At 45.0% G+C, this 24,746-nt stretch overlaps 1 protein-coding gene across 1 annotated transcript; it reads right to left on the bottom strand.

Moving 5' to 3' along the window:
* Positions 1-43: 43 nt before the first annotated feature.
* Positions 44-24,665, bottom strand: LOC146189384 (phospholipid-transporting ATPase ABCA7-like). Its single transcript, XM_084605256.1, has 8 exons — positions 24,498-24,665; positions 21,653-21,755; positions 21,407-21,604; positions 15,749-15,919; positions 8,876-9,342; positions 6,421-6,608; positions 1,680-1,893; positions 44-292 (listed from the first exon to the last, which is right to left on the bottom strand). The coding sequence occupies exons 1-8, from the start codon at positions 24,663-24,665 to the stop codon at positions 44-46; spliced, it is 1,758 nt and encodes a 585-aa protein (XP_084461382.1).
* Positions 24,666-24,746: the final 81 nt, after the last annotated feature.

Here is a 24,746-nt window from a genome sequence, read left to right as displayed (position 1 = left end):
TTTCCTCTGGAAGTATATACGTCTGCCTACGAATTTCTAGACATCATATCTTAGGTTTATTTTTGTATCCAGAGGCAGCGGTGGGTGCTGCCACCCGTGAAACGAGGGACATGACGGCCTGCACTGGTCGGCCAAAGTGCTGTCCGGAATTGGCAAAGGCGAAGAATATCTGCTCGAGGGTGTAATCTCCCACGATGACGTTGCTGAGCTCAAAGTCCTTCTCCAGCTGAACCACTTTCCGAAAGAGTGCGCTCCAAGGGACGCGCTCGACAAGGTGGAATACGAAGATGCCCTGAATGAGATAACGACGCACAAAAACAAAATTTAAGGCAAGACAAAGCAGAAACGTCCGCTTTACATGCTTATGGTGAGATAACTGCGTTAGCTGTGAGAGACCATTTGTGAGATTGTGGAAATGTTTCACAATACCGAATTTTCTACATTCTTTATATGCTTTAAAATAAAGATAAGCAATACGTAACTAATTATCTGGCACAAATTTATCCCAATACTGAAAAGATATTTTAGTTTACCAGAGTGTTCCTGCACACTTAGGAAGCGTTTTAAGCGCTGCCCTCTATACATGAGCTAATACAGATTCACGTGCATGCTTTTCTTATCCGTGGAAAAATCCTTTTAAAATTTTCGTTTCACAACCTGCAGGTTTAGTTATTGGCTGGTCGTACCAAACAAAGATTTCCCCACAAAATATTTGTTTACTGCTACCTAAACAATGATAGACATCTACGCAACAATGCCTAAAACTAGTGCAACTGACCTTCATTAGTCTGACATGCTTAGACATGTTGTTCCGGTATGCAGTAGAGTATTCGCAAAGCTGCGCAATATCAAATGGAGCTTCGTTTTACCACTGAAAAACATGAAAAAAATGTGTGTGTGTGTGGGGGGGGGGGGCGCATAGGATGCTTTTTTTGCTCTTTTGCGCAGGCTGCTGCTCAACGTCCACCTTGTGTGTGCGATAAAATTGACCTTGAACATTGCTTGACACGGTCAATAAGACAAAACGACCTCGAAATGGTCAATATTTCAAACCGTCCAGTGCTATTTAAATACTGCGGGCACAAATATACTTACACATGGTGTTATCATTTAGAGATAACATTTACTCGTCCCAAAGGTCAATTAATGTATCAACGAACGGCGGCAGCGCCGGGCCAGACTTAGCATAGGTGAGGACTCAGGGCGAATGGATGGCGTTTATTCCGTGGCTGCGGTTTTTATAACCAAGGAGGAGGAGGAAGAAAAAGAGAAGTGAGATATACCGAGAGACGGGCGAGGACGCAGAACAAGAGGGAGAGGACGCAGGCCTATAAGGGAGCAGTTCGTAGTTCTTTGTCCCGCGTTCGTAGTTCGTAGCCGGCTTTTGTGGTAATTAATATTGCAATTTTTTCTAGCTCGTGAAACTAACAGAAACAAAAATGAGCTCCATTGTCTTGAAAATGAATAAATTGAGAATATCAAGAAAAAAACGATGCAAGCTTTTTTTGTAATCGTAAACCAAATGACTGGAAACGATCCGGCTACAGCTCAGCATATCTGCTGCAGGCTGAACTGAAAAGTTGAATTTACCTTTTTACAACACCTATGGCGGTCAATATGAACATGGTCTTAGTGTGTAAACTGTCACAGAGCCTTGTCAAAAAAACATTGCTTTGCACCTCGTTAACTGTGGCTAGCCGGATGCCAGGAAAGTGTCTGTCCACAGCCTCGGTGAAAAGCCGGCTCTTTTCTTCGTCCGCCTCTCGGAGAGAAAACTCGATCCTGTGGCCCTTGCCATACCTGTCCTTCAGCTGCTGAAGTGTGCCCAGACACATCATGCGCCCGGCCACCATTATGGTGATCCGGTCACACGCACTCTCGCACACTTCCATGCTGCAATCAGAAAGACTTCGTAATTATCTGGGCTGTCATGTTAGAATCGTATGCATGATTTCAGCATGACATGGAATAAGAAATGATGATCAGCTTCCTATTTTTCCAGCACCTATGCCATTTAGGACTGAGTAGTGGTGTAGTACATAAATGCCTGATTTCAGTTGTTCCATGCGGAACCATGATACGTTTTTCCACAGGATGAGGATTATGTATATTGAAGAAGGTCGTGGAGTCGGAGGCTGAAATAGCTGCTGTCTCATTGCGGCGAATGTAATAATTATTACAATAGTTTCAACTGGTGCAACCAGTCGACAAAAAATACCGCTAAATATTAAGGCGCATGAACACTTGCGAGACACGGAGGCCGCGCAATCTGATTAGTCACAGAAGGGGGGGGGGGGTTAGAAGGAGCCGCCAATGACTCGTTGGAGGGAGCCGTTCGGTGACCATTTTCTTTTTTTTTGCGACACGACTTCAAGTCACAGGACTCAGCCTATCCGCGTTGCCGCACTGCGTGACGTTTTCCTACTTTCGCCTCCTTCCTTTGGGGAAAAGTATCAAAAGAGCATATTGTGTGTAAACAACTTGATGTGCATGCAGTGATAACATATCAATTATCACTGCGAGAGTGAAGCCTAGGATTTCCAGTTTGTAGTCGTATTCTTAGTTCGTGATCTGCTTCCTCGCGAGACCACAGACAAGCCGCGCCAACACGGCCACATCATTCTTTACCGAATGCTTTTGGCTCTCGAAATATCTCTGCAGATGGTCATCACGATAAGATGTTCTTCCTCGCTGAAATATTTGTACGTATCTATATCAGTAAGAGGACCGAATGATCTACCCCAAACGCAGTACCAGACGATAGGGGTCGAGAAGGCACGAAAGTTGACTGTTCTTTCGAAGCTCTTTTTTTTTATATTTATTGATACTATTGGCCAGATACCGTTACAGGGTGGTTACAAAAAGAATTTTTAAATAGCAGTACTGCTATGCTTAAAGCAGGTAACACAACATGAATATTCAAGAAATGGCACAACTACAAAGCAAGAAAAAAAAAAAGAGAAATTCATCAGGATGTCATCTTTCTACAGCTGAAAATTAAAACCTAATCACAAGTAGAAATTAATGTACATATTGAAAATAAACACACCTTCAAAGAATTGTTAGCTACGTATTTCGAGCCACTGAAAAAAGATCATTCAGGCTGGATTCAAATTTATTTATAGTATGTGCTGTTAGTATTTCATGGGGCAGTGAGTTCCACTCTTCTATTGTTCTCGGAAAAAACGAGTACTTATATGTATCTATTCGTGCTGACATGGGTTGGATTTGGTCTTGGTGGCTGCTTCTGATTGTTCTAGACGTGCGCTGCTTTATGTACTGTTGTGTATCCAAGTTGAATGTGTTGAGACGAATGAGAAAAAGAAATTTTAACCTAGCTAGTTTTCTGCGTTGGGAGAGCGGTGGTAGGTTAAGTTAAGGAGAGAAGGGAGGCGCGAAGCGACTCGCAAGCAGGTGTGAACACTCGGTGCTGATCGGCCCTTGTGGTGGCTCGACGGAACTCCGTCGCGCGACCTTCGCGAGTCGCCTGTGTGAGTTTGGCTTTAGTAGCGTGTATTGCGGCGCAGGCAGTGCTTGCTCAGAACTTCTCTCTCGAAAGCAATCTTTAAGGCAACAGCTTTTCTTGCCTCTTGCGTGGCGTGCACAGAGAGTGTAACCAGAAAACGTCATTTTCATTTGCAGTTACGAAATATGGCACGGCGTTATGTACCACCATCGACTCACCGAATGTGCCATTCATCTACTAGCATATGCCCTCACAAATACCGGCCATCACTGAGCTCAAGCTCTTGAGCCGTTTGGAGCAACTACTTTGCCTCCGGTGCTAGATTCCGTGCCAGAAATCCTCGGATGCACGCAAGCACTTCTCATCAAGTGCTGTTACGGACGCAGTGTCTTCGTACTATAATATGTAGCAGCGCCGCTCAGTGCCGCCAAAAGTCGTGTACATCCGGCGGAATTTAACATGCCTCCAAGAATTCTTACTTACTGGGCGCTGATGTGTTCAGGCTTCGATAAGTTTAATTAACTAGTTATTATAGGTTATGCGCTTCACATTTTTTTTACGTTTGTTTGAAGGATTCCTATATTCCAAAGCATAGTAGTGCGATAAAATATAGCCCAGTTTTTCTTTAAGAAGCATCACCAGCCGCGCGAAACTTCATAGTTCATAGCTCATAGTTCCCGCATAAATAATGAGGGCAGTTGACCGGAATAGTTTTCCCATGGGAATACTCTAAGACGGCTGAGGTGTTTTGTTAAGCGAACAAAGAAACGCCAAAACGTACGACGCTCAACGAGGCACCATTTCGCCTAACGAATAGGATGCGGTGCTTTCAGCCTAACTGTACATATTAAACCTAGATTACTGCCGTGTAGCACTGCATGATCTTCGGCAGGGTGCATCACGTGCAGATTGCTTCATCTGCGCCCAGTAATGAGCATCCTGCACCTGCTTTGAGAGATGGAGCTCCTTCCAGCCTACATCAGGACATCAGCAAGACGCGTACATGTTTGTAGGCTCGCCCTACTCTTCAGAGGAATTGATTTCCTTCCCTTTTCGGATAGCTAATATTTTGCCTGGCAACCTCAATGAAGCGTCCACCAAATTCAAACACTGATACGCGCCGTCACATAAATTCAAAATTTCAACACACGGACATGATCGTAAACAACTTCCTTGCAAATTTCCCGCTGCAGTGGATCAGGTCCTAGTATTCTCAGCTGCCGTTCCCGAGAACACGGGTTCGACCCCGGATGTGTTTCATAGAGGCGCACCTGAAGGCGCCCTGGTACACTGCGATGTCGCTGCACATAAAATCTCAAGATACGCGAAATTTCTTCCCGATCACAACGGTGTAACTTATAGCTAATGTGGCTTTGGGCTACTAAACCAAAGAAACTAGATGGCATTTCCTTAAACTTTGCCAGAGCAGAGACGTGGTTGTTGCCAGCGCGTCGGGAGCAAGGAGAAATGTAGAATTCGCTCATGTCTTAAGCGCACGCCTAAACTTGGCTTCGCTATCGCAGAAAATATCCGCCATTCCTTACCTATTTAAGCAGAGGTCTGGTGACCAACTGAAACATACTCTCAAGCATCATAAATACAGCGAAATACACTCCACACAACACCCGCACATTTATTGGTGTACAGCATGCCTTGTACTCCTTCACATTTAATTAGATGTGGCAGTAAGTTTTGCTGATTAAAGACGCCACACATGTCGTTCGGGCAGAGAAAGGTATACAATTAACCAGCGCCATCACAGAAGTCCGACATAGGCGTTAATCAACAAATGAGCTGTTGCGATCCAGTAATGAGAAAGCTCTTTGAAATTCAAGACCACAGGCACTTTTACGTATATTTTACTCTCTCACTCTTATCCAGGGTTCACAGTTTTCTGCATTTCGTAGTTTTTGCCCCGTCATAAATAAACTTATACAATAATCTGCTACGCACGAGCCGAGCAGCGTACAACTATGAATGGCTAGCGTATGAAACACATGCGACGCAAGACAGCAATCAGAGAAAGAATATAATTTCGGTGGAGGGAAAAGTACCTGAGTAACTGCTTACTTAAAGACTAATCTCATAAAAATACCAAAAAAGACATCGAGGCCGTCGGTGTTTGCCTAACGTATAGAAGACCAAAGTTTTACGTGTACTCTGCAGAACGAATTGCCCTTATGTTATTGTATGTAGCCGTCACGTTACGTGCAGTGAACACTGAGAATCTTCGCCTGCGCACTAGCAAACAACAGCTGTCCACGTGGGACGTTATGTTGTTGTGACACTTACTTGTGTGAAGTAATAATGAAGGATGCTTGGGTTTTCTTCCTAACCACGCCAATGAATCGAGTTATCACGCTTCTGGAAACCGCGTCCACGCCTGTAAATGGCTCATCGAGAAAGATTAGGGGTGGCTGGCCGAGTAGTGTCATGGCCGTAACAAGCTTGCGCCGAGTTCCGCCGCTGTGAAGAAGTCAACAAAACAAGAGTTAGAACGTGTGCACGTGTTCGCTGCAGGCTTTGGCGTGGAGGAACGCGAACGCTGTATGACAGCCCCGAAGGCTTTGAGCCGTTACCAACCGCCAATATGAAAGCCGAGCTTCTTCTCTATAAAAGATGTTATGAAAAACTATACAGTAGTAATAAACTATTTTTTATTTTAGTTCATAAACAAGAGGGCACACCTTCATATTAGATGTAGCAGTGTCAGCTGATCAAATGCTAGATAAAACTTGCCCATTGCGTCATTATAAACTTTCATCGACCATACCCAACTCCTTCAGTGTCTGAATGTAACCCTGAATGTTTGTTTTAATGACACGTTTTTTTTTTTTTTCTCATTCTTGTCGCACAAGTCTTAGACATAAATAGAGATGCCGTATACCCAGGACGAATCACTTACGGAGGAACTGCTGATTAGGGCTGATTTCTTTAGATCTGCCATTCGTTACCTGTACACGCCGCTCTTCTCCGCTGCATTCTCCTTCAGGTCGAAGACAGCAAGCATGTTGTCCACAATGACCTTGAGGTCCTCTTCTGGAATTCCTCGCAGACGTCCAATGAGGAGCAGATGCTCGTAGGCGTTCATGTTGTCCAAAAGAGTTTCGGCCTGGGAGCAGTAGCCTATGCACGATTGCCACTGCATAGCCAGACGGTCACATAACATGGAGGAAAGCGAGACAAAAATTTAACATCTGGCTGGCCAAAAACGAAAGGTGGTTCAAATTCCTAAACCGATCATGCTAATTCAGTACTTAGTTTAGAGCAATAATATTGTTACCAGGAAACAATATCCCCGTAACAATATCATGCAGTGTCTGATAAAAATGGCTGTTATGATCACAGTAAGCAGGCGAGAATTTCCGCGATTCGCTTCCAACCAGTTTATTTTACTGTCATCGCATTACGGGTGCCATGTCGCCTAATATTGTACTTTATCAGCTCCGGTGGCGTCTGTTTGAAGCCTCTACCTGCCATACGTAACAAGTGACAATCAAGGCAATTTCCTGTCTGCACTGACCGACTCCTATTGTTCTTAGTGCCGCATTTCCCCTTACCTTCCCTACAAGTGAGAAGCGAGATTTCTCTCTGTTTTCTCTGTGTATCCTCAGTGCAAGAGGGGAAAGGTAAATCACGTATCCCCATTGTGAGAGAGACGAGGAAGAGCCAGATTAAGTATGACTGAAATTTAAAATTATGTGAATGAACCTATTTCCAGTATAAAGGAAATAAAAATAATTAATTTCGAATGGAATTATTACGCCAGTACATCAGTTATTGAACCATAATCGCGAATTGAACCGACTCCAAAATATAATTGGTGAGAAAAAGACGATGCAATCAGAATTGGAATAGAATCACAAGTGTAATCGACTGGGGAGCGAAAAAAAAAACAAGAATACTCACTGCATCCATTAGCTCATGTTCATGCTCCTTACCCGCCGTCTCATCTGTCATTCGATTTTACATCCGATCATGCATTACCTGAATTGTATTGACATACCCGTGTTCAAAAAAATTCGCAAGAATTTTTTAAACTAGGATTTTCAGGACATTCGTACTGGTGCTGCATTACTATGATATATGAATTAACGTGCAACAAAACATCAAATTTATCTCGTAATTGCTTAACTGATTTCTTAAAAATAACGTTCCAGCTATAATAGGAGCTGGTTCCAATTACGGGCTTATAGCTGATCGTTCGCAATGATCACAGCAATTTTTAAAATTTCCAGGATGCGATTCCCTTCGACGCGGTAGTTCAACAAATTCTATGCCGCCTAAATGCGCGCACATTCGAAACGTCGCGCTTCAAGGTACGCTCTCAGCACCGTCTGTCAAGGCTGACTGTTCTGCCTGCAATGAAGTGCTCGCTGCAACTCACTGCTATAGCCCATGCACCTAGACGAGACGGTCACGTGACATTGCAGTAGAAAGTAACTGCGAAAGACTGAATGAAGTCAAGATCAACTGATGTGAGAAGTAGCCGTCAATATCGAGCGAACAGCCATGCCATGGACTCTGAGTACGCCAAGTTCAAACCAAGATGAACTTATTTACAGACCACCGGAGTCCTTTCCCAGCCATAAACAAAGAAAAACCTTCTGCTGAATAAAGAGCTTTAGCCTGACTCACCATGCTTCAGCTTTCCCTTCACAATGGGTTTATTTTTTGAAGATAACATTGCTGAGCTTGGTCCCTTGAAAAGAATGCGCAAGAATGCTAAAATAGGAGAGTTGGTAGACAAGGGCCCCTTCTTTTGTGTCCTTGTCTTATTTGCGCTACATTGCCATAATGCTTGGTCTCTTGGTTGGACTGTATTGACACAACGGATCATTCGGCTCCCATTAGGTGGGAGAGCTTTGCTTAAGTTAGATGCAATAAAAACAGTCTCGACGCAGGCGTCGAAAAGTACACAGGCTATCCATAAAGAGGCACTTCTTAATTTTTCTCAACAGAAGTGTTGCTAGCATCGCTCGGCGCGTTCGCATCATTCTTTATATCCCTGAACAACTCCGACTATAAAACCTGCATCCGTATCGTTGTAAAATTCACATTTGTTTAGTGCATTAATCGAATTGCTTTCATAGACAACCGTCCAACTCCCTCCTAATGATATTGCGCGACAAGTTGCGCCCGACTACTGTGTCTGAGTTCCAGGGTTCGTACCCGACCACTGGCGGTTACATTTCGATAGAAGCGATACAAAGAGGCGTTCGTGGGCGCTTGAATTTACTCCACAGCTTACCACCGTCGCATTTCCTTCCCTCTTTCTACTTTCACTTCTACCTTCCTCCCTTCCCTTACGGCGCGGTTGAAATATTCACCGAAACAAGTTGATATATACAGCGCCTTTCCCTTCCTGTGAACTAAATATTATTGCTAGCCAAACCTGCAAGAACTTACTTGACGCGGATTCTTCGTCAGTGCACCTCTAGGGGTGTATGCCTCGCCGTAAGAGACGGTGCTGAGTCCAGCCAGCATCTGGAAGGTGCTTGTCTTGCCCGCACCGTTGACGCCTAGCAGGCCGAAGCACTCGGATGGCCGAAGCGCCAGGTAGACTCCCCTAACGGCGTGCCGCGTGTCGTAGCTCTTGTGGAGGTTCCACGCGACGAGGGCATGGGCGGCGAACTGCCCATTATCGCGTAACTTGGTAACGAGCTGCTTCTCCTCCTCAACATTTTGGTCGGACACCGATTCCTCTGTGGGCATAGATGCTGCCTCTCTCCAGACGAAAATATATCCTGAGGCGAGGAAGCTAGCCCAGGCGAAAAAGAACACAGCCTGAACGAAGGAGTACACCACTTCGTATCCGATGCCTTCATGGCTGAAAGTGAACGGCGTTGAAGTGGCGCAGATGGCTTCTTCCATATCTGAAAGAGGGAAACCGAAATGAGAAACTAAAAGGTAAAAGGATCGCAGAGCGAGACACCAAGCTGCCCCAAGGCTCAATAATTGCGTATGTAGATGTCAACATTGACGGATGTGAAACGACAACTTCAATTCATTGTCATTGTATGCCGGCGCTTAACAGCACATCCAGATATCAATTTGCAGAACCTCCTCCTTCTTTCTGTGCTGAGCTGGTTGCTGTCCAAGAGGCTCTTCGCTCTCTCTCCGTCCCGACCTTATTACCTACAGCCAAAATTGTGATCCGCACCGACGCCCTACAAGCAATACGTCTGCTCCGACGCGTAAGTCGCAGTCCAGAAATCTGCCAGAATATACATCGTCTGGCGGCTCGTATCTCGCAAACCATTCGAACTGAGTGGGTCCCAGGTGACCTACCCACTTCGCAAACTTCTGCAGACTCTTCAACCCGCCAGGCGACTCTACCTTCATCAATGACAGGCTTCCTCACTATGGATGATGCCGCTCTGCTTCTCACAAGAAAGGAGCACCTCCGGCGCCGCACACGTATTCTTGTCCCACCGTATGCGGTAACCCTCCTCAGTGGTCTTACCCGCGCTGAGGTGGTTACGCTACGCCGGATCCGGGTCGGGGTTGCCCTCAAACCTGCTGTGACACGAACATGGCCTCAATATTGATATTTATATCAAAGTCCAGGATGTCCTGTCTGCAAGTCAGAAGATCACGAGGCAGATATTCACCACTTGTTGTGGGTCTGCCCGGCACTGAAGCCGACGAGAATTTGGCACCTGACGGCAGTGGGCCTTTCCCCGAACAACTATTCTTTATGCATTGCATGGACGCAAGGACCTTATCATCGCTCTCTCTCTTGAACTTTATTAGAACAGCCAACCTTTTCTTTTTTTCATTTAATACCCCTTTATTTTCTTTACATATTCCATTATGCCCTGGCAATAACCAACGTTATAAAAAAGGTACTGAAATCAACCACGCACATTCTAAAGGGCTATTTGACGCACACAGAGTGAGAAGGTCTAAGTGAGGGGAATTGTTATTATTTAGTTGCCAACGAACAATATACTGCTTTAAAAAGGTAGGAACGAAAGAAAACGTTAATATTACGTCAAATCATCAAACAGCAAGGCTATTAACTGTTATCCGGAGAGAAAGTTTACGACTGGCATAGATCTATTTTACTTCATCGGCAGGAAAACATTCATTTCGAAGTACTAATCAATCCCACTTCTATTCGCTCGCCAGGGGATATACCTCTTTTCTTTTCTACGCTCATGCGTCAAATTCTCCACTTTCCTTTACCGAGTTTTAGGAGAGTAGCAACTTTGTTTCCAAGTTGTGTTAGATTTTTGCGGCTAGTGATTGCTAGGAAAAACTTTGTTAGTTTTTAATTCAATATTATCCCAGTTAGATTTCGTGTTTAAAAAGATATAAAACAACGAAAGAAATTCTGATTGTTTCCATGCAGAGGCTTCAGGCATCAGGCACTCTATAAGCATAAGATGATCACTTTTGACCGGCTATAGATGTGTGGCATGTAACATCAGCACCACTGCATTGTCCCTAAACTATATTAAATCACTTGCTACTGTAACTGCAAAACAAAAACTTGTTTAAGCTAAATAAGTCTAATTTGTGCGTCGAAGTCGCGCTAATTATGGCACATTGGGGTATTGGATTTCCAATTGCGACAGCGAAAGTGCCATTTAATATGACAGGCTCACAAAGGTAGAAGTTTTAATCGAATTGTTAAATATATATTACACCACAATACAGTTCGCGGGTATTTTTCTTATTATTTCTTTTAAACTTGATGTCGCTGTATTACGTAACTGCTGTGTTCGGACATTCCACGATTCTGCTAAGGTTGATTTGTATAGCGCGCTTCTCTGCAGCTTCATTCTGGTGTATGCATCTCTTCCGCTAAATTTTTTCAGAACCGATTTCACACAAACAATTCTGACGTCGTACTCAACACACATAAGGGAAACGAGCTTCAATCCTCATCGAGCCTATTTCATTTATTTTCGGTAAAGACGTGCGTGTTCATTTCTTTTGTGTAATATTACCTTACTTTCATCATCGGCAGCAGAGCTGAAAATGAAGATGCACATAGTCATACACATCTAGATGTAGCGCGGTCGCTGCTTCCTTCTTCCAAAGCGTCATTGCGTTCCAACCGGCCGCGCAGTAAATCTATGACAAGCCATGCGACGCCCCACATCCGGGTACCTCTGTGCTAGTATCGCACGCTTTGATTCGGTATGCGCCTCCACCGAACGCAGTACTGGACTGACCGTGTTACACCTAGAAACGGATGACTATGCACTTGTCGCGCAAGTGTAGAAAAACGACTGGGGTTCAGCCCGGCTGAACCCACATCCGGGTACCTCTGTGCTAGTATCGCTTTGATTCGGTATGCGCCTCCGTCTAAAGCAGTACTGCACTCACCGTGTTACGCCTAGAAATGGATGACTTTGCAGTTGTCGCGCAAGTGTAGAAAACGGACTGGGGTTCAATCCGGCTGAACCCTGTTTACAGAGTGGAGGCTCGAATAAGCATGGTCAGACATGGGTGCTGTGGTTTAACTCCTCTATGGCTGTTTGCGAGCCTCAATGACACCACAGCCGAGCCTACGCTGCACGAAGCTGTCAAGAACATATTGAAGGGGAATGTTACAGGAGTCGAGCCACATGAGAGCGGTGGCGTTGAGGGGAAAGGGTATACGTTGGGGAATGGAACTCTGTGTGGCATTGTGTTAAGCAGGGCTCTATATTTGTGGATATTTGCACCGGCACGAAAAGAAAAAAAGCTTCACAGGTGGTGGTGAAACTTTAACGTCCAACAGATACATGTTAGGCGTCAACCTATCCGCCTAAACGGTGGCCTGGAGTTCTAGACCAGGGTGGCGTGTTCAGTCAGTCGGATTAGACGTAGGTGAGTTTAAGGGTGTGAGCTCAGCAGTAGTGTCTCCTAAAATTCCACTGTTTTTTATGTTGAATTATTTTCGATTTCTGGGCACGTCCATATCATATGTACCATATCCGTCCTATCCTGACATACTATCTATCTGAGAACTATACCGGGCACTACTGACTAAGAGTAGCTGGCATTGAAAAAGTCAGTGTCTTTGTGCGCCTCCAGATGCTTTCTTGGCTGTTATCTAGTGTTATCTAGGGTTATCTACTCACCTGCCGGTGAGTAGTCTACCCTGTTTAGCCGGCAGTTCTCAGTAATATCTTTATAACTTATACTAACGTGCCCCTGTTCAGAATGTACTGAGAGTCAGCCTACCGGGAAGCTGGTGCTGCGGGCAAGCTTATGAGCTCTCTCATTTCCCTAAAGATAGGACTGGGCTAGTGCCCATATTACCTGCACTATTCTGTCATCCTGGCATGTTTCCAATATCCTCTTTACCTGTGGAGGAAATATCCTTTTCCAGAGAAAATTGTATATTGCTCTTTTTGAATCACTTATATTGGTAGTAGCCATTGTTCCTGCTATCAAGGTAAATGGCCACCTCTTCAGTCCTGTCTATCAGCTAAGCTCGTCTTGACCGAGCGGCTTATTCTTTAGTTTCGTTAATCATCTCTTACTACTGCGACCGTACAGTGCCTGTCCCCATACTCTGCGGCGGCGACATTGACCACATCGTGCCTTCTTTGATATATACTCTCGAGCGTTTCCGCCCTTTTCTTCCTTCTTTTACTGGTGATGTTCTGGATGCATTTTCCGTAGAAGCAAGAGGATCTTTAGTCGCTTCCTGGCTTCCATCGGGATATCCGTCTTCTGGTATCATTGGCTTTCGTATCGAATGTCTAGCTTTAGCAGTATGCTTCTTCCCACCCGGGTCTTTGCCAGTCATTTGTATTAGATTTGGTTGGCCTCTATTACTTCTGCCAGCGTAATGTACACCCTCAGCGTCATTAGAGTCTTGATCGGTTGCGTAATCAATGAATAGCATTATTGAACGATCACTGACTGTACCACATATCACGTGAAATAGTCATATGGGTGACAAGTTTGATGAAAATGTCAGGTGGCTCCGAGAACGCTATGCGGCAGAAGGAGCGCCATGCCGCCAGTCTCACAATTGCACGAGCAGTGCAGCGAAAACGCACCAAGGAAAGGAATTTCCCACTGCGCGGCAGGAGTAATATTATTGTTAGCAAAAGCTATGCAAGGAGCGCCCGATGCACGTGTGAAGCACCAAAGCTCAGGCTTTCACGTTTCTCCAGAGGGCATTCTTCAGTGCACTGGGAAGTTTTTGGGAAGCTTCGTTTCACTCTCAAATAATGGAATAAGCTTTTCTCGGAAGTGCTAGTTGTTCCTCGAACAGGTCATAGGGTAACTTGCTCTCAAGGCTTGCAAAGAGAATAATGAAACGAATAATTAAATAGCTGCTTTAGCTGCTTGACAGGTACAATAGTAATTACTCTACGTGTTGGGGGGTTCAGGTCAGTCCAGTCTTTTATACCTCGTAAGCAACATGTAGGACAAGAAAGTGTACGTTAACATACTTAGAAGTATTTTGCAGGTTAAGATTGGTTTGGTTTGATTTTTAGGAGGTTTAACGTCCCAAAGCGACTCGGGCTATGAGAGACACCATAGTGGAGAGCTTCTGAAATTTCGACCACCTGGGGCTTTTTAACATGTGCTGCAATCGAACAGCACACGGGCGCCTTGCTTTTCGCCTCCATTGAATAGCAGCCCCCGTGACCGGCATTCGATCCCGTACCCTTGGGCGCAGTAATCGAGCACCCTAACTATTGCACCACTGCGGCGGGGCTTTCCAGGTCATGAGGACAGATGTATGGGTAGCGGTGGATGGCGGGAGGGAAGTGTTTGAAGGGCTCCATGACATTGTCAAAATGGACTTTCATGTTCCCTTTATAGAGATAATTATCGTCTGATATTAACTGCCGAAATAGAGGACTGTGGCTGCCTAGAGCGTCGCGGAGTGGGCGGCTAGTCTCTACCTCATTTTCAAATTCTACTGCATTTTCTGCAATTCCAACAAGAGCATGGGCCGACCGATTTCTCATCTTCTGTGGTCACAAGCATTCTAATGATCTGTGCAAGTAGTCCCTAGACGTGAAGGACATGCGTAATTTCTTGATCAGCTTATAGTTAGCATGAAGTCTGTGCAGTTGCATGTTATTAAAATTCGGTTTGATCACTTCGACCTCTTGTATGTCGCAGGATTGGGGGAAGTTTGAGCTTTTGAGCGGAAGTGGGAGAGAGTTAAGGACCAAACAGATATGTTGCGGTACCTTTTGTATCATTTAAAGAGAGACGGGGATTCTCGTCTATTCCATAGGGCGGTATGCTAGAAGGCGGCATGTATGTGGTGAAGGTTTGTTACACATACTTATCTTGGTGACGGTTTGGGTCGCGTCTCGTTTACGAGAGAGAAGGTGAAGCGTCGGTTAGTTATGACGGTTGGTTCTCCGAAAAATTGTGAAGGTCGTTCAGAGTAAGCCCTGTATGAAACTGGAGCACAGAAGAGCTTAGGTCATCTGAAGTCAGAGAAGGTGATGAAGAGGCTTCTATCATGCCATATGTCGAGTCATTCTAGTGAAATTGCCAGCCTTCGAACTGAAGGTTCGAAGGCTGGCAGAGGAGAGATTTTGTGCGGCGATCTCGTGTGGACTACGGCCGCAGTCCCGGGCGCAGGTCCCAGAATTATCATTCAGTCACGGCTAAGGAAGCCACTAAAGCACGTTATTGTTAAACCCATCTCCACTGAGCACGTAAGGAAGATGGAAAGCGTCAGCACTAGTATGCATGCCTTTAGAATCGGTATGCACGTCGCTAAAATCTATTTAATTCTGCCCAATATCACGACTACAGAGCAGTACTGAGCTACGTTTAGAACGCGTCACGAGCCCATGGGGTGAATCAGTCTTAACGTTTTTGCTGATTCCGCGTTCTTATCTAGGTGGCAAAGGAAAGAGCAGAAAATCTAACTTTTATTAAATTGCAAATTTGGCATTATATTAAAACAGGCGCAAAGCATCGCTCAGATACAAGCCTCTTGGATCTTTTTACTTTTTAAGGATAGTGTAGTTTTAATCAAAGTAGAAAATTAAACAAGAGTGACAAACGCGGGAAATGGCGGTGCATGTTGAAGTCGACACATAAGTGATCCTTGGCGGTGCATAAACTTCGACAAATTTTACCGTATTTCTTACATGTGGCACCGCAACGATAGCGATGATTACGTTTTCAGCCGAAGTTAAAAAGAAAACGGCACTACCACTGCGTTTAATGAGGCACTGCGTCGAACACCATGTCATTCCTAAGTTTGGCGGAAGTGACAAATTCATATCACCCTTATAGAACTCAATAAATGTGCGCATACTTCCTGGAAGTTAACCGCAATGCATTTACCTCGGAGTTTCGTATGCCGGTCAGATTTGCAGTACTGGGTATTAATATCAAATATAGATATCTTCGCCAGGCTTATCACAATTCCAAATGGCGGGAACAATATCCAGACAGGATGACTTATTGTTACCTCAGCTGTGTCGACAACTTCATAGACAAAACTGAAGATCAGACCTGCGGGAGTTTCATACATTCATTAGAGCCAAATCCCTACGTAAAAGCACGGCACAATTTCTGTAGCTTGCTTCGTTCATCAAATAAATGACGTCTCTAAAAATTATGGCAAAATGACAATGTAGTGCGGCTCATATGAGGGACCATATAAATGAAGCATCGGTAGCAATCTGATGTAATACCCGACCTAAGCAGCAACCAGTCTGCATGGCGTCTACCTCCCTCAAATCCAACAAACACTTGACGTCAAAACCAAGCCCAAACTTGGTGTCAGAGTATGCATGTGTCCATATCAAAATCTTTCTCAAGTTCTCGAGTCTGGATGAGCCCATGACAATACGCACAGGTGCATATATACACTAAACTTTTCGTGACCTTTTTGTATACTCTGTAATAGGCCTCTAAAACAAAAATATCTGTTGGTTGTAATTATATGGACACGTGCGAGCCAGATGAAAAACTTTACATCAAAATCACATTAAAACAGCGGATAAAAACAAGCAGATACCGTTGTTTTTTATCCGTGCAAATTGCTTTCTCCTGGTAAAAGGTTTCTCTTTTGCGAAAGGCTCGCATCATCACCCTCTACTCCATCCCAGGAATTCTAGAGTTACTGAAATCCTCCTTGTGAGTTAATGGCCACAGGCGGTTGGAGTGGTAGTTCTAAACTATGGCCCGGTTACCAAGGATTTAGCCTCCAAAACATGCAAGCACCAGGCAGAGGCAGATGCTTGAACCAACTGAAAATCTGGTGAGTATACAGCAGGTGCATCTTGTCTGTACCCACCTATGGAGCTGAAACTTGCACGCTAGCGAAAAGGGTTCTACCAACGTTGAGGACAATGCAGAGGGGTATGGAATGGGAAATGGTGGACATAGCATTAAGGGATATTGGAAGCGTGCAGAGTAAACCTGAGATATAGCTCGAGTTAATGTCATTCTAAGATACCTGAAGAAATGGGCATGGGCAGGGCATGTAATGCGAAGAAAGAGTAATTGATGGTCGTTAAGGGTAAGAAATTAGATTTCAATGGAAGGAATGCGTAGCAGGTGGAAGCAGAAAGGGTAGATAAGGTTAAGAAGTTCGCATGAATCGAGTGGACGTAGTCATTGCAGGACGTGGTTAAGTGAAGGAATATCGGAGAGGCCTTCGCCCTGTAGTGAGTAGCATAATCCGGATGATGATGATAATAATGATACACTAGCCGGCCTGGTGGCAGACCGAGAAAAGAACTTACCATTCACGTAAACCCATTGTATGACGCTGGCAATTCCACGTCCGACTGATTCTACTCTCTCCGCGTTTAGGTAGGCGTACAAAATGGCTGCTGGTGCAAAGCTTACGAAACTGATGTAAAAAGTTACTGAAAGGAAACAAAATATGGCACGACACAATCAATGAATTAGAATATTAGAAGAGAGTTTTGCTACAAGCTGAAAAGCGATATACTCTTAGTAGCGACAAGTATTTCAGGCGTGTAAACATTTTGTACTTCAGTGTTCAGGGCTTTGACTAATATGTGTCATAGGGGTCCAATGGAGGAAAAGGATGCGGGGCTCCAGGGAGCAGCTTAAAATTGTTTTCCATAAGGGCTAGCGAGCAACGACGTAATGTTGAGTGGCCGCCATCCCATGGTACATCGATCACTGAGACACACCGCCTGAATGTCGACCCTAATGTTCAATCTAAAACGTTTGAGGCTTCAAATTTTAGGCGCAGTCGCAAGTTGTAAAAAGCTTCCAAATCCAAGCGGTGTTTCTTTAAGCTTTGAAAGTCAGTCATTCTTCCAAGAGTGGAATGATCAAGTTTCGTGCGGGAATCGCTGGCATCTCTACAGTGGGCAGTGATCGATCGAGCGCTTCTGAAGGCGGCTTATCCGTGTCCTTTACGATTTATATGTGGGTAGGCGATAATACTTTCATTATGGATAACTACTACCCAGACTGAATCTTATCGCCCTTTCAACAAGACGTGAACTCAAAAACAGTGCGTTCTCCTAGGAATGCTTGCAAAAGTCCGTAAACAGTTCTGTGCTCTCATCAGTGCACTTAAACTCAGAGTGCCCCGGTACAGCGCTGGAAGGCTTCAGATCTCTACGCGGATATCGCAGACGTCTGCGTCCATCAGTGCGCATTCCACGCGTGTTTAATACTTTTGCTTTGTTCAAGAAGATAAAAGACGGCAACTTTATTTTAATATCTTTTATTTGTGTTCGTTTGCTTTTGTTCACTTTAGGCTATCTGTACCTGCAGCAAATGCTGCCGTCATTGCCAAGAAATGGATTGAGTTATGAGTACAGGAATAGTTGTAAGAGGTAAAGGACGAAAAAATGTGACAGCGAAACTTCGTTGATAGGGGCGGCGTCAAAATTGTCAAGGAAATCGATATAGTGTACTAACATTAAAACAACCATGCACGTTGAAATTGTACAAAATATGTAACAGTTGCACAGCGAACGTGCAAAAATGTTCCAAGGCTTTAATGTCGGGCCTCGTCATTCCGTTACAACGTCGAAAAAGCAGCCGTGCGTAAATAAGGAAAACAGTAGTGAAAGAGAAAAAAACTACCAAAAATGAAAAAGTAGAGAGAATTAAGAGAAAGAGTAAAGGTCAAAAATGAACAGTGAAAAGATAAGCAAATTGGTGTTAAAGCGGCAAATCAGTGCAAAGAGTCGCAGAACAGGCTTTTTTTTTTTTCTTTGCCTTGCCGCACTTAAGAAAGATCTAAGTGCCTCCAACGATTTTTTCCTGATCAGTGACAACACCAACAATATAGGGTGCAAAATTAAGCTCTTCGCGGATTATTGCGCCATATACAATGGCATTAAAAGCCGTAATGACCTTCTAATTCATTCTGAATTCCTTAACACGATGACGTAGTTGTAGACTCAGTGGCAATTTTGAATTAATGTCAATAAAACTGTAGAAGTGAGAATTCGAAGCAAAAGATTATTCTCCCAGTTTACCTATAACATTAAGCTTTCAGCACATATAAAGATCTAATAATAAAAATCGTAATGCTAACACTGATATCGAACCTTAATATAGAATCACACAAAAATCATGCTAAAAATGAAGCACTACAAAAATTATTTTATCTTAAAAGACGCCTGGAGTTCATTCCAATAAGTATTACACATATAGCTTTTCAAAGATTCAAGCGACCAATTTTAGAATGAGCTTACATAATTTGATTCCCTTACACAGCAACTAACTTAGCTGAAATCGAAGCCGCTGAAAAAAAAAAACAAGCAAAGTTATTCCACAGCAAATATCGGCGTATTGATTCCCCCCTCACATCTCTTAGCTCGTTTAGGCCTACACACCTTACCGACTAGAAAAAAACATGCTCGACTAAAATTTCATTTTTGGAATTCTGTGCCGTCATGCACTGGTGCAAAGGCTCAGTGGTTAACACGCCCGGTTACTGAACGGAGTAGCCGGGATCGAAACCGACCGCCGGCAGCTGCATTTCGATAGAGGCAAAATTACGAAGGCGTCCGTGTGCTCAACGTTTTCAGTGCATATTAAAGATCCCCATGATGCAAAAATTGCTTCGCAGCCCTTCAGTAAAAAACTTTCAGTGCAGCAGCACTACTACCCGCATTCTCCCAAAAGCCAGATGTTTGAAGCTAAATTTGACCTTTGACCTCTCCGAGTGAGGACGGGTGAGAGGCGTTTGTCTGCCAAACTAATTTACAGAGTGTGATTCGTATCCAACGACATCGTTCTTAAAGCATTACTTTAAGATCGCCTCTGTGAAGCAGATGCGATGTGTGGTCTGGAAGCATGGCCGCCCGATTAAGCCAGCAAAAAACGTTTAATAATTGAGACACAACAAACACAATCCCGTCAAAACGTCGAGTCAAAACCAAGCTGCGAGCGCTGATAAAGCATGCATAACCTGCAGCGCCTCACGATGCTTCTCCAGGTACAACTTGTGTTCCTCCTGTCCTGTGGAAGTTTTCTTTCTTTTTGAAGCATCCTCCCATTGACCGAGGCTGCCCAGCTGTCCTCAGTGATCGCTTTGACTAACGTACCATCTACACATGGTTGTTGACAAGACCAAGAGCTGCGCTGCTCACTTGCTTACTTTATTTTATTTATTTTCTTATATTCAAAGTGCAATATTGCTAGAGTGCCAATTCGAAAAACATGGACGAAGAGCCGCCAGCGCTCGCGCGCGTGGACGATGCGCTTAATGGGTAACGGCTCTCTTCGCTTCGCTTTTGGTTTATTTTGCAGCACACACGTGGTGCATCATGCATGTTTCTGCTATGTGCGTGTCAGCCACAAGACACGTATTGGCCGTTAAAAAGTTACCTCTAACACTCTTGCTGCCGAGAAGCGTGCATTTCACTTTCTAATCGCCGCCTCTGACAACCAAACTTTCAGTTGATTTTCGTAGTCTTGCCAGCAACATTTCTACACCTATTGTGACAACCGCACATGCAATTAACTGCATCAAACCTCATCCAGTCGCAGTTTGGAGCACTCCGAGCGAGACTCTATGTCCACTAACGAGAAGCACGCAGCGCGAGAAGCTTCGAGGAGACGGCAAAGTTCCGCCGCGCTCACTATGCGGCGCCACTTGTAGCTCTCGAACACGGTACTATCGATGCTGCAGAACGCGAGGCTCCTACTCCGATGTACTAGTCGGGCATTTAACCGCTGCTCCACCGCGGTGGCGAAAAAGTTGGCCTCACCCAATACATACCGTATTCGCAGCCTCAAATAATATGGCAACCAACGCCAGGATACGTTAACGGAGTATTCTTTTCATACAGCGCATTCAAGCATTCTTTCTTCCCTCGGGTGTTAAGAGAATTTAATGAAATAAGCTTATCGCTAAAAAAAAAAAATTCCTATCACAGTTTGTATCACAGCTGGAATTAGTCACGATAGATCACTAATACTTTCGATACTTATCCCCAGTTTTCTTTCACACGACACTGCAAATACGTAAGAATAATACTATGTACTTCGATTACTGTTTCATAATAATAAGTGTTTTTAGAAGTAATTGTGCTATTGTTTTATTACTCTGTATATTTTTTTAATTTGTATATTTTGTTGCTTGCACTTGACGGACTGGTTTGTTTCTTTCAAATTTCCTTATGTGAGCAAAAGTACTATACAATACCATGCCGCTTGCTCAGCTCGGGGAAATTGCATTGTAAAGCCAACTGGCAACAACTCTGGAAATAATACAATCGTGGCGGTGCTTTTTAGCCCATTTTATCGAAATTCATGTTTCGCTGTCCCTGTGGCTAGCTGGCGCTTCGAAGCAGTTTTTTCGAGCTCACCGGCTGCGCATTATATAACATTTTTGCTGACTACTCTACATCAAATATCAGTTTTTGCCCGTTAGCTAGGCTCTCGGTTGAGTGCGACAGCATTGTTAAAAAAATAATAATATAATAAAGGCGTAAACGTTACATACATGGACAAGACTAGCACTAGACGGCAGTAGGAGGGCAGACTTACTTGCTGTAGAAAATGAATGCCATGAGAACATAAAATGAACAAGGCACCAGACCGCCACCACGAGCACGTAGCAGGCGAAGTCGAACAGGAAATGCGACATGATGAAGGCGCAGCCCGATATGCCGGTCATGAGCTGCATCTGACGCGCTCCACTCAGGCGTTCGTCCACGGGGTACACCACGAAGGAAGCGAAAAGGACTGTATAAGAGAAAGCGAGATACAAGGCCCAATGAGCCAGCACAATACTCTTAGGGATGAGGTCCAGGTGCTGGTTCTTGTCCTCTCGCTCCTCTGGGGAAGCCAGTGTGGTGTAGATACGGGCTTCAGAATGCCCCGTGGAAGCACGAAGCTGCGCCGTATGCAGCAAATTGAATAGCACAGGCAGCGTGGCAGGGCTTGTCGGATTGTATATGCCTCGAACTCTGGGTGTGTAGAAGAGAAAAGAAACGACGAATCAACACCCACCTCTGTCTAACTGTTAAGTGGATATCAAGTATCATCGCATAAGTGTATTCGTTCATAGATTTTGGATAGCTGGCACATGTTTTGAACGTTAAGGTTGAACGTCAAGAAGGCGGGTAGCAGAAAATTAACATTCTGAACGCGAATTGCCCAAAAAGAGATTAAAACGGAAAAGTAGTGTCCTGCCAAGTAGAGGGAGGATTGGCTGCCCAATTGGTTGGGCACTTTGACCACAAAATATATCGTCTGCCTTGGTAACAAAGGCATATTTCGACCTCAAATGGTGTTGGTTTGAATTAATTAGCAACGTTTTGGATGCGGCGCTAAAGGCCTTGAAGTTAGCCGTTGAAAGCAATTGAACTCAATTTCGCAGTGAAACCTTGGACAGTGGAAAAACCTCGCAAGGTCTGAAGAGGATATGTGGTTGGATAAACAACCATATGGATTTTGTATTTCTAAGTAACAGCAGTCGATCGTAATGCTAGTTTTCGGTGATGACAATCTACCCCAGACTTTGGTAGGAGTAACCGATCTCTGCTAGAGAGAGGCTATAAAACATTTTACTCCAGTCCTAATCCCTTGTATAGGGGGGTGGGCAGGGGCGGGGAGGGTGGCTGGTACTGGTCCCGATGGGGCAAGGATATAGGTAGGTCGCCGCCGCTTGCGGCTGGGGATAGCCTGCCACCGAATATTTATCTGTTGTAGGCGGTGGTGGACGAAGGCTGTTGCGGCGCGCGTCTTTCTCTCCCCCTTTTTTTTCTTTCTTTATTTTCTCTTCTGTCCGCCCGAGGCAGTGGAGGTGGCTCAGCTACAGAGCCAGTAGCAGGCCCGTGCATTTTCTTTTCCTTCTTCCTACAGCCACAACAACAACAGCAACAACCTTGTATAGGAGTTCGCGTTCAGTGCACAGAAGCGCATGTGTATTTTAGAAAGTTATTTGAAATAAGCGTAGTTTTTCTCACTAGCATCATGCAGAATTTCGTCCAACAAAATACTCTCTTCGACCAAGACAAGAGACTAGCAAATCATTTTTAACTATTCAGTCTCTTCTTCGTACTATAGTTTCATATTGCCAGCTGGTGGAGAAAGAAGCAGGAGCTCGCGCAGTTGGGAGCTTGTGGTCGCGCAGAGCGACCACAAGGCTGGCTCTCTGTCAACTGAGCTATATTTTGGATATTTGTGATATATTGTTATGGAGTGTAGCCGAGATGTCGGAAGGCGAAGAGAATGTTTTGGACGCTGGGTTCAAACGACGAGGACACTGAAGCTGAACTGTTGTGTTTGTGCACTTTAGTGTTCCGGAGGTGCTACTGACGTTGGACTGGGACTCTTGACGCTCGAGAACGCCCGTGAAAGTTTGATGGAGTGTGCCGGGTAAAACTATCCCGCAATCACAACCTTGAGCTCCGGTGTGGCCGCCAGCTTGATTCTTTAAATATGCCATTCGACGCTTCCCCATACACCGCGGCAACACCAGCGCCGACCGTTGTCATGGCATAGCCTCGGCAACCGGGCACCATTTGCGGTACCGACGAAGTCGACGTTAAAGACTAGCTCTCCATGTATGAGCGGCTAAGGAAGCACCACCGCTGAGACACTACTATTAGGCTTGCGAACGTGATTTTCTGCCTTCCGGGAACAGACAGCGCGCGTGTGGTTTGAGAAGCGCAAGAAAGTTATAACATCCTGGCAGACTTTCAAGTACAAGCTGAGCGACTTATTCGGAAAGCCAACTGGACTCAAGCTCAGTGGAAAAAGTTCTTGCTTGTCATCATCATCATCATCATCAGCCTGATTATACCCACTGCAGGGCGAAGGCCTCTCCCATATCTCTCCACTTAACCCGGTTCTGTGCTAGCTGCATCCACTTGACCCCTGCGAACTTCTTAATCTCATCCGCCCACCTAACTTTCTGCCGCCCCCTGCTACGCTTTCCTTCCCTTGGAATCCAGTTTGTTACCCTCAGCGACCATCGGTTATCCTCTCTTCGCACTACAGCCGAGCGCAGCCAACTACCGAGTCATACGTGTCGTGCATTCAGAATGTCTTAGCACTAAGCCATAAAGTGGACAGCGCCATGTCAGAAGTTGGCAAAGTGGACCCTATCGTGGAGGGGATCGCCGACGACGCATTTAACCTTCTGCTTAGCAAAAATTGTATGACAGTCGACTCTGTCCTCGAAGTATGTCGGCGGTTTGAGCAAGCTAAACACCGTCGCATTGCTTCTGGCTTCGACCGCCTGCCAAAAACAGCTGCTACGCCTTTGTGCAAAGGCTCCATCTGCCGTCCCAAGCTGCCAACGTGACCAGGATCGTTCGCAGAGAATAGGAGGCTATGAGCCTCATTCCATTCATCCCTCAGACTGCGGACGCTACTGTAGCATTGATCTAAGCTGTTGTTCATCAAGAATTTTCAAATGTTGGCCTCACTGAGAACGTCAACCTCCACTCTGGTAAGCAGTCTCACCGACCTATCGGCTAAAACTGCTCACGTGTCGGCCACATTTCTCTCAATTGCCGAAACCGTTGGGTTCCGCCACCTCGACCTCGCTACTATACTGATCGCAGCGCCGACTATGGACCACCGCCAAGCTCTCTCCGTGATACGCCCTCTCGTGACTTTCCCTCGCCAGCACTCGCATGTCCAGCCGCTCACCGTCTCCCCAGACCCGGTGCTCCCACTCGCCCCAACCTCGCAGTTCATCATCCCTCCGCTTCTCTTCCTCGAAACTAACCAATGCAACGCCCGGAGGTGACGCTGCATTGGCGACCCAGCCTGAAAATCCTCTCCTGACCATGACTAATCGACGCAACCTTCCGACATTTATGTGGACGGCGTACTTGTAACCACTTTCATTGACACTGGAGCCCACATTTCT

The sequence above is a fragment of the Amblyomma maculatum genome, chromosome 5, assembly GCF_055883805.1.
Source record: "Amblyomma maculatum isolate TAMU_Amacu chromosome 5, ASM5588380v1, whole genome shotgun sequence".
Classification (NCBI taxonomy): Eukaryota; Metazoa; Arthropoda; class Arachnida; order Ixodida; family Ixodidae; genus Amblyomma; species Amblyomma maculatum.
This window is presented reverse-complemented; position numbering and strand designations above follow the sequence as displayed.

What these genes read in the sequence shown, in the direction of transcription:
- LOC146189384 (XM_084605256.1), bottom strand. Translation starts at nt 24,665, where the DNA reads ATGGTCAGGAGAGGATTTTCAGGCTGGGTCGCCAATGCAGCGTCACCT. An exon ending in CCTGGACCTCATCCCTAAGA is followed by an intron (nt 21,605 to 21,652) that starts GTATTGTGCTGG and finishes TCTCTTATACAG; the next exon opens with TCCTTTTCGCTTCCTTCGTG. An exon ending in GGCTAGCCACAGTTAACGAG is followed by an intron (nt 293 to 1,679) that starts GTGCAAAGCAAT and finishes TATCTCATTCAG; the next exon opens with GGCATCTTCGTATTCCACCT.